The sequence below is a fragment of the Brassica napus genome, chromosome A3 (genome assembly GCF_020379485.1).
Source record: "Brassica napus cultivar Da-Ae chromosome A3, Da-Ae, whole genome shotgun sequence".
NCBI lineage: Eukaryota > Viridiplantae > Streptophyta > Magnoliopsida > Brassicales > Brassicaceae > Brassica > Brassica napus.
The window spans coordinates 9667595-9677382 of NC_063436.1; the positions used below are offsets into that span (position 1 = coordinate 9667595).

At 35.3% G+C, this 9788-nt stretch overlaps 3 protein-coding genes across 4 annotated transcripts; 2 read left to right on the top strand and 1 right to left on the bottom strand.

The window, feature by feature from the left end:
• The first annotated feature begins 665 nt into the window (after window positions 1–665).
• LOC106438111 (probable aquaporin PIP2-6) lies at window positions 666–3949 on the top strand. 2 transcript variants are annotated; one of them, XM_013879172.3, is made up of 4 exons: window positions 666–1134; window positions 1883–2178; window positions 3288–3428; window positions 3520–3949. In XM_013879172.3, exons 1-4 carry the CDS (start codon window positions 834–836, stop codon window positions 3646–3648), a joined length of 867 nt encoding a protein of 288 aa, XP_013734626.1. In that variant the 5' UTR covers window positions 666–833; the 3' UTR covers window positions 3649–3949. The 2 variants fall into 2 exon arrangements, with proteins under 2 accessions (XP_013734626.1, XP_022571698.1); XM_022715977.2 differs by having other exon boundaries at window positions 715–1134; window positions 3515–3949.
• A 590-nt stretch (window positions 3950–4539) lies between these two features.
• Window positions 4540–5548, top strand: LOC106438110 (probable acetyltransferase NATA1-like). Its single transcript, XM_013879171.3, has one exon. It carries the CDS (start codon window positions 4648–4650, stop codon window positions 5350–5352), a length of 705 nt encoding a protein of 234 aa, XP_013734625.2. The 5' UTR covers window positions 4540–4647; the 3' UTR covers window positions 5353–5548.
• Window positions 5549–6345: 797 nt separating this feature from the next.
• Window positions 6346–9747, bottom strand: LOC106443589 (peroxidase 24-like). The gene is made up of 4 exons (XM_048775752.1): window positions 8608–9747; window positions 8320–8514; window positions 7647–7812; window positions 6346–6881 (listed from the first exon to the last, which is right to left on the bottom strand). The coding sequence occupies exons 1-4, from the start codon at window positions 8905–8907 to the stop codon at window positions 6463–6465; spliced, it is 1080 nt and encodes a 359-aa protein (XP_048631709.1). The 5' UTR covers window positions 8908–9747; the 3' UTR covers window positions 6346–6462.
• Between the last annotated feature and the right edge of the window lie 41 nt (window positions 9748–9788).

The following is a 9788-nucleotide window of genomic DNA, read 5'->3' on the forward strand; positions in this document are numbered from 1 at the left end:
AATAAAATATGCACTAGACATTCAATAACTTGTGAAAATAACAGTACTCATTAAATGGTACGAAATGTTGTAATAATTAGCAATCGGCCGTGGAGTCATGGACCAAAAAAATAGATTACCATAAATAAAAGAGCGAGTGATAGAAAGCCACAAACGAAGGACAACCAGAGCCGTGCATGTATCCAATTTACATTAGTGGTCTTCTTTCTTTCAATAAAACTGCATTTTTCCTTACCTCTTATAATATTATAAATTATGAGGGGTTTGTATCCCATTGATCTCTTTCTTCGGACGATTGCCAGAGATCACAGATTTAATTATTATGCTATGGTACTATGTCTAGTTATTATAAAAAATTATCTAAAACAGTTTTTTAGCAAAACATTTTTTTATAAATTATAAAAAAAAAATTACATAGATGATTTTACAAAACCTCTTATGAAGATTCTCGTTGACTAAACCATCATAAGAGGCTTTATAAAAATCCATGCCTTAAAAAAACTATGTAGATCTTTTCTCTAGTAGTATGCATAATTAGTATCTTCGAAATTCGTAACACATATATGCCTCTTAATGTGAAAATATTTAAAACCCCTAAGTTAAATATTCACCATTTGCACAGCCGCTTATGTATCAAAATAAATTAAAAACTTATTCTTTAGACAAAAAATATAGCATATAGTACCTCAGGGCAAAAGAGGAAAACTCTGAAGCCAATTGTTTCCATAAATACACCCACTCACCATCTATGCACATCAGCCACATCCCTTTTCTCTCTCTCTCTCTTACTCTGTGGAAGCTACATAAGTATATACCGCATAAACAACTAAACAATGTCAACAGATTTGACGGAGGAGGAGTCGTTGTCCGGCAAGGATTACCAAGATCCACCGCGTGTTAAGATTTTCGAGGCGAGGGAGCTAGGAAAATGGTCCTTCTATAGAGCAGTCATCGCCGAGTTCATAGCTACTCTCCTCTTTCTATACGTCACCGTCTTGACAGTCATCGGTTTCAAGAGCCAGACGGATCTCCAAACCGGCGGTGGAGCCTGCGCCAGCGTCGGCCTTCTTGGCATCTCTTGGGCCTTCGGTGGCATGATCTTCATCCTTGTCTACTGCACTGCAGGCATCTCTGGTCTATTTTCTTCTCTGTTGCTTCCTTATAAGTAATATCCATCTTTTGCATCCTCTATAGATGTTTTAGTACCATCGAGCATTTGGCAGTTAAAACAATAATTTTTCAAATCAACTCCATTACATGATTTTTTTTTATTAATCTGGGTATCCGAGACCTACGAGCCATTACATAATTGCATAGTTTTTTTTATTTTTTTTGAAAAGATAATTTGCATAGTTAGTTAATGAATATGCATCAATTCAACGTTCTTAAGAGACTCGTAACAAAGAAGCAATATTTTAACCAAAAAAACTACTAAATGAAACAACTATAGTCCTCTAATGATTAGTGAAACACAATGCTGACCACTATACACGTGGTAAGAAAACATAGCTTTCTACAAAATTTATATTCCCACCTGTTTGGCTGTTTCTAAAGATGTATGTTTAAGATTTTTTTTCAAGAATATTTATGTTTTATTAGTCCTACGTAAAATTAATGTTTCATATCTTATAATTTCACACATACCAATTAAGTTCAATTCAATGTAAAATTTATATTAAATCAACAAATTTAATTACTTGATGTTACATGTGATATTCCAAATATTTACTGAGAGTGTGTGAAAACACACCGAAGTTTACAATTTCAAAGGGAAAAACTGAGGAATGAAAATACTAACTCTCAACTGTTTTAGCTGGTTTAATGAAATTACTAATCATGCTGGTTTATTGAAATTACTAATCATGTATACATGTGTGTGTAGGTGGGCACATTAACCCCGCAGTGACGTTTGGACTATTCTTGGCTAGCAAGGTGTCGTTGGTGAGAGCTATATCATACATAGTGGCTCAGTGTCTCGGAGCGACTTGCGGAGTTGGTTTGGTGAAAGTCTTTCAGAAGACTTATTACAACCGTTATGGCGGTGGAGCCAACGTCCTCGCCGATGGATACAACGTTGGTGTTGGTGTTGGTGCTGAGATTATCGGCACTTTTGTCCTTGTCTACACGGTCTTCTCTGCTACAGACCCCAAGCGTAATGCCCGTGACTCTCACATTCCTGTAAGCAATTCCAACTTTTTTTTCTTTACATTTCAATAGAAACTATAACCGTTGATGTTTAAATATATTTTTATGCTGAGTTCTTGCATGAGTCTCACCAAAAAAATCAAATAAAATATGTGAGAGAATGTAAAAATAAAAATAAAGAGAGGTCTCCTATATGAGAAATCCAGCAAAAAAATTGAAAGACTCAGTGACTATTTATCTTATTATGAATTGTCTAAATTACAAGTTCTAGATACCCACAAAGAAACTCTTACCACTAGTAATATTCTAAGTATTTACGGAACAATTAAATGTGTACTAGTTTTAAAACGGAACAATTAAATGTGTACTAGTTTTAAAGATTTTAAAACTTGTTAACTCAAAATAAAATACATAAACTAACATTTAAAACTTAACAACTAACTAAAAAATAAAGATGCTAAGTATTTTGAACTAAAATTGATAGTTTTCTTTCTCTTCACTTATTTTCAAAAAAAATATATAGTACTAGACTACTAGTGATGCCAATCAAAGTTGGAAAGAGATCAGGATATTTTTTGATTCCGTTGTCGCAACTTTGGACCCAGGGACGTAACAGAATCTAGTGCCAGCTATAGAAAGCACTATAAATACTGAACACGACTTCTTCTAGCCATTTTGGCCTAAACGAAAATAATACGGAGCAAGTAATAATAAGTGTAGCGTCTAACTTCTTCTATGAGATAAACGACGAAATTGTGTCCAATTATTTTTCATTCATCTCTTGTATCTTTCTTTGGTACCAAGACGTCCTTTCACGATATAAAGACATAACATCTTTGTGATCCACGTCCCTTCATCACATTCACATGTCTTTGTATGTAAATGGTCCACTGTTCACAACGACCCATGTGTTATATGTATTTGTACATACATGCATGTTCCATGATCTTAACATCTCCTTTCAAGAAAGATTCATTACAAAACCAAAATCTTTCAGTTATGCAACATTGTACACAGTACACACTCATTCTCTTGACTATTCTAGTATACTTGTACCTATACCTCCTTCAAATTCATGTCAATATTATTGTTAATAACCACACGAAGCTGATTTGTTTTGTGTTGAAATGAATTTATTGAAGGTATTAGCCCCATTGCCAATTGGATTTTCCGTGTTCATGGTTCATTTAGCCACAATCCCAATCACTGGAACCGGAATTAACCCGGCTAGGAGTTTTGGAGCTGCAGTCATCTACAACAATCAAAAGGCTTGGGATGATCAAGTTAGTATTTTTTTACCACTCTAACTAATACTCGTTTTTGAGCCCTAATTAGGTTATGAATGGAGTTATAATTTCTTATAATTAAGTGCAGTGGATCTTCTGGGTGGGTCCATTTGTGGGAGCAGCCATTGCAGCTTTGTACCATCAGTTTGTCTTGAGAGCTGGTGCTATGAAGGCTTATGGGTCAGTCAGGAGCCAGCTTCACGAGCTTCACGCTTAGAATTTGATTTTTTTCAAACAATCTAAGTGGTGAAGATTTCTTTGGGCTAGGAAGGAAGGAAAAAAAAAATATCAAGTAATAATAATAAAATTTTATTGGTGAGTAACATTTAGTGTCGTGTTTGTTACTTTGAGGGGGAGGTTTGAGAGCGAATTTATAAACCAATTTGCAATATCCAAGCCTGTAGAATGTATGTTTTCATTTGATGTATTTGTGATTTATATTCCGTACTTATCAATGCTTCTATATTTGATGTATGATGATGTATCACAATTATGAATTATCTACTTATTTAAAATCACTTTCTTCCTTCTAATATAAACACAGTTTGACATTTCTCACATAATTTAAAACACAATTTTTTTTCCACAACATCTGTCTTTATTCATTTCGGTACGTAAATGAAATATTTTTTGTCAGCATTCACATTAATACTTTTAGACTAAAATAATACCTTTTCCATTTTTGAATAAATGTCAATTTGATATTTTTCATACAGATTAATAAAATGACTGAAATATATGTAAGTTGTTATTAACTCCATTTATCTGATCCATAGTATTTGAGATAAATAAAATTATTTAAAAAATCAATGCAGTTTATAATTAATTTTCAACTAAAAAGTATAATTTGCATTGAAAATATAAAATGATATTTTTTTTGTGAAACAAAAAAAAAAGTTAGAATGACATTTATTATGAAAGAGAGGGAGTACTACTTGCTCGGAAACAAAGTGAGGATAGTAACTAATTAACCAACACTTGATTTTTCCTCAAAACAATTATATTAATTCAACTCATTCAACCATATATACTCTAAAAAATCCAAAACAGCCCAATATATTAAAACAAGGCCCATTAAAGATTCCTCAGCAAAAAAAAAAATGAAAAAGTAGTAGTAAGTAGAAAGATAGCTACCTCCTTCCCTCACTCTCTAGAACTCCCACCGTCTGTCTCTCTTTATCACTCTCATTCTCCCAAAAACCCTAATCTCACAAAAATGGCAGCCGCCGCCGCACCTCCACCACCTCCAACCGCAGCACCAGAGCCAAACATGGTCCCACAAACCTCCCCCATCGGCCACCCCGTCTTCTCCCGCATCCGCCTCGCCACACCTCTCGACGTCCCCTTCATCCACAAACTCATCCACCAGATGGCCGTCTTCGAGCGCCTCACCCACCTCTTCTCCGCCACCGAGTCAAACCTCTCCTCCACTCTCTTCACCTCCCCTCCCTTCAAATCCTTCACCGTCTTCCTCCTCGAAGTCTCCCGCTCCCCGTTCCCCACCTCACTCCCTTCCCCTCCAGACTTCACTCCTCTCCTCAAAACTCACAACCTCGATCTCCCTATAGAAGACCCCGAGAGCTACAACTTCACGCCGGATATGTTAAACGACGTCGTGGTGGCTGGGTTTGTTTTGTTTTTTCCGAACTACTCGAGCTTTTTGGCGAAGCCTGGGTTTTACATAGAGGATATCTTTGTGAGGGAGCCGTATAGGAGGAAAGGGTTTGGGAGTATGCTGCTGACGGCGGTGGCGAAGCAGGCGGTGAAGATGGGGTACGGGAGGGTGGAGTGGGTTGTGCTTGATTGGAATGCGAATGCGATTAAGTTTTATGAGCAGATGGGTGCTCAGATTCTTCAGGAGTGGAGGGTTTGTAGGCTTGCTGGTGATGCTCTTCTGGCTTTCGATAACGTTAGCATCTGATGAGACCACACTCTTCTTACTCGTTTCGCTTAAGTTTTAAAAGTTTCTTGCTTTGTTGTTGTCTTTTGTGTTTCTTGTCTTGTTTGTTTGTAAGTGTTGGCATTGATGATAATGGATGATGATTCTCTCTGCCATTTGACATACAATGAGAAAAATAAATACCTTTTGTTGAATGAAAACGTGTGAAGTTTTAAAAGTAGATATGTGTAATTATAGTGAATCCTCAACGTTTAGACAGCTTGTGATGTTTGCTTTGTCTCTTTTGTTCTTCTTGTCTTGCAAGAGTAGGCATTGATGATAATGGATGATTAGCTCTGCTACTGGCACAGAATCAGAAAAGCAAAACCTTATGTTGAATGAAAAAGCTTAAAGTAGGATTGTAATTGAAGTTTCTCATCGTTTAGACAGCTTATGATGTTTTGCTACAATGGTCGGACACAACGAGGCACAAGTCTTTTAAGTTGGTTGCAACTATATAGGACAAGCGTTCTTTGCTTCAATTACTCTTAGTTGAGAAAATAGTCTGAGTGTCTTGGATAGATAGAGAATTAAGAAACTGGGAGACTTGGACATGCTGCCAATAGTTATACCAACATCATGTAGACCACAACATTATTCATGTATTAAGTTTACTTTGGTTCGTTCCGAAGAGCTACAAAAATTATCCACGTGTTATAAAGCGTTGACATTGATGATAATGATGATGAATTTTTTTTTTGGAAAAAGAAAAAACAAATTGTTGAATGATTCCTCATATAGTTTAGACAGCTTGTGATGTTTTGACAATGATCGCAATGAATCTCACAAGTTTAAAAGATTGTTGCAACTATATGGGACAAGCCTTTTTTGCTTCAGTTAGTCTTAGTGGAAAGAAGAAACGAAGTTTTAGTAGTCACTATTTCTTGGATAGATAGAGAACTAGTAAGAAACATGAGACTTGAAGAATACATGAAGTTGAAACATTAGATCATTATACTTATAAGTTATAACCAACATCATTCATGTTTACTTTTGGTAATAATAGTAAAGACATAAGTAAAACAAATCTCAGTAGATGATTACATGGTGCAATTAAATCACGGTGACGGTTTGGGTACAAGGTGATTTTTATTAGTTGACGACGCGACAGTTTCTCCGAATCTCACCACCTTCATCTCCAAGTGTAAGAACTTTGATGGAGCTCATCTTGATCATAGACCGACCAAACTGAGCAAGAAAGCTTTCAGAGTTTTGGAAAACACTAGCAATGTGAGCGGCTGAGGAATCAGTCAACAAGGCAGCGTCAGAGGTGAAGAGTCCTTTGTGTTGTAGGAGAGATACGAAGTAGCCACTGTCGAAGGAGAGTGCTCCTGTGGGGTCCATTCCGACCACTGCGGAAGAGTTGAGTCTTTGAGATTTGTCGGAGCATTTGGATTTGAGGAAAGAGGCGTAGCTTGAGTTTAGGGAAGGATCTGTGTCCCCTTTTCCGGTGAAGTTCAACAGCCTCCGACTAAATACACCGCAACGTGCTGTTCCTATTGTGTGTGCTCCTGTTTCATATCACATTATTGTATTGTTTAGTAGAAAATCATCTCAAATTTCTATCGCTACATATATCAAGAAGTTTATCATCGGATGGTAATGATTTCTATACTTTGTCTTTAAAATTTTGCTTGCATTCAACAGAAAATTATAATGTGGAGTGCAAAAGTTTAAAAATGATTGACATGGGTTATAAATAAAATAACTATATTGTACTAATAGTTAGTTAATATTTTATTTTTATTTAAAATGATAAAAGGAAAACGAAATTGTTTCAATAATTTCTTTATTATCTTAATCATATTAATATATTTTTAATAATTTGAATTTATTAAAATAATTATGTGATTGGTTTTTATAGAATTAGGTGAATCTGATCTATAAACAACTTATTTATTAATTATATTATAAATATTATTAAAAAATCTTATAGAAAATGTGAAAAGCTCTGCTTATTTTTTAGTGAATATTAGTTAGTAAATTATATGATGAATAACAGATGATTTATTAAAAAAAAAGTTCAATGCGGAACATTATCATGTGACATGTCTTCCAAGACTATCATCAAATATTTTATGTTCAAAATATATTCTCGAAGATGGGAGAATTAAATTTGTAGCATCCCATCATACACTTCCTAACATGTACATGCATGTGGTCTGATATTCCCGTGATTTTCTTATTTCATTGTTCCCTATTTCATAGGCTTGTTCTTATACTGTGTACATACATATGATTACAAAATGATAATAAGTAAAACATAAAACGGTAACCTGATAAAGCAACGAGGTCAACGACGTCCAAATCGCTCTCGGCAAAGAGTTTCTGTAAAGAAGTGAAGTTTGCCCCAGCGGACGGCAAGTCTCTAGTGGCCTCTGTCGCCAATGAAACTCTTCCATCAACACGTCCGGTAAATACATTCCATAGTGGCCGTCCATACTATAACATCAAATACCGAATTTATAATTCTTTCTGAAGCTTTGTTATATAAAACCTTCTAAATTATTAACCGAAATCTAAACTAATCCTATAATTTTCTAAAGTCAAGAACCGATTCTTGATTATCAGCAAAGCGTTTTCTCAACCACTACAGTAGTGTACATTGTTTGTTTAGTAAATGTTGACTCTGAGAGTGAAATCTCGATGCACCAGTAAAAAAAGTTTTTTAATAGAAAATAAAGTTGTTAAAGAGAAAAAAGCAATTTTTAGATATATATATATATATATATATAATACGGATGTGAAGTTGTAAATTATTCATTCACACAGTCAATATATAAATTCTAAAAATGAGTTTTTTTTAAGAATTAAAAAATGGGTATTTGTTTCAAAAAAATCTCTTTTTCCAATTTTTCATGGTTTATTCAGTTTGATTCGAGTTTGTTCTCAACCGTAAAACTTAAATTCTCTAATCATGAATTATATAGACGAGTTAGTTTATGTTACTTGGTACGAGACGGCATCGCGGGCGGCTAAGGTGAGAATGTCAGCGCAGGAGACGGTTTTGGGACATCGTTTTTCAATAACTGACTTGATCTCATCGATGATTCCAAACCCTACAAGCGAGAGATTAGGTCTCGCCTCCTTCTCTGACGCGGCTTCGCCAGCAACCGAATCTAAAAGCAGTGATGCGTCACACCCCTAGATAACATCAATGCATCCACATTATAGTTGATCTTTACTATAAAAATGTTCAGGAAATGAGAAAAAAAAAACGTTTAAAAGCATACATACCCTAACAAAGCAGTCATGGTAATGAACTCTCAATAACTTGGCAGCTAAGCTAGGGTTTGCTTTGACTTTCTCGGACACGATCTCGTTCACGATATCCTCGGCTTCAGGACAGGTCTTGTGATAGAATTTCATCTTCAGCTTACCCTCCCATCTTCCTCTCCTCGTCGCATGGCCATTGTTATGACCGTTATTATGACCGTTGCTGTGACTGTCTGTCTTACCATCAACATAGAGTAAGAGGGCCAAAAACAAAACAAGAGAAAATAGAAACCGAGCTAGAGTCTGCTGATTCTTAGCCATGACTCGACTCTTTTATATTTGCTTTGAAGTATTTGTGCTAGTTGTGTTTGAGGAAAGCACTTGTCCGGGCTGCTTTATAGGGAAGCTGATGCTCACACTCTCCACTTTTTCTGTTCAAAGAAATTGAATAATCATTGAAATTATTATCAAGTAAAGTTCCATGCATGTGTTGTGAGAATGAAGGATTAATTATTAACTTACAAGTCAACACCATTAGAAAATATATAATTCCCACAAATCATTTAGCTTCATTAGCTGAACCATAACGTGAACATCCATAATTTAGATCTATATATTTATGGATTTCAATGCTGTCTCCAGGACAAATTTACATTAATCAGGCAGTGTTTTTATATACTTTCACTGTCCTCTGAAACTTTAATTATCAATCTGTGACGAAAGATTCTATTTCACTGGGCATGACCTCGATCCTTCTACTTTGAAATAGCCTGGATTGGCCCCCGTTTATATATCAACTCCAAATACAAGTGTATCATCTCAATATTGACATACAAGGCGAATGGTGGAACTGAAGAATGGATATGAGAAAAAAAGGAAGAATGGATATGAAAATATCCCTAGTACAAAACTATTACTAGGAATAGGAATATAGGATGCTTTTTTGTCAGCCGATTTGTGAACAATATTATTGAGGTCCACAAGTCTACCCTAATTCTAAATTGAAGAAGTTAGATTTGCATACAATATATTACATTGGCATATCAATGGGTGGTTCTTATTCTGTCTAATCAACATCCATAAGAACATTTCTTTTAGGTGATCTTACAGGATACAAGGTAAGCTACAGTCACCAAAAAGTTTTGTTACTAGCTTTGCAGATTCATATTAAATGTTATCTACATCAAGCTAGAAATGCCTCC

Coding starts and splice junctions, on each gene's coding strand:
- LOC106438111 (XM_013879172.3), top strand. CDS start 834: ATGTCAACAGATTTGACGGAGGAGGAGTCGTTGTCCGGCAAGGATTAC. Junction 2,179..3,287: donor CCCGTGACTCTCACATTCCT/GTAAGCAATTCC, acceptor AATTTATTGAAG/GTATTAGCCCCATTGCCAAT. Junction 3,429..3,519: donor AAAAGGCTTGGGATGATCAA/GTTAGTATTTTT, acceptor AATTAAGTGCAG/TGGATCTTCTGGGTGGGTCC.
- LOC106438110 (XM_013879171.3), top strand. CDS start 4,648: ATGGCAGCCGCCGCCGCACCTCCACCACCTCCAACCGCAGCACCAGAG.
- LOC106443589 (XM_048775752.1), bottom strand. CDS start 8,907: ATGGCTAAGAATCAGCAGACTCTAGCTCGGTTTCTATTTTCTCTTGTT. Junction 8,515..8,607: donor ACCATGACTGCTTTGTTAGG/GTATGTATGCTT, acceptor GATGTTATCTAG/GGGTGTGACGCATCACTGCT. Junction 7,813..8,319: donor GCGATGCCGTCTCGTACCAA/GTAACATAAACT, acceptor TTGATGTTATAG/TATGGACGGCCACTATGGAA.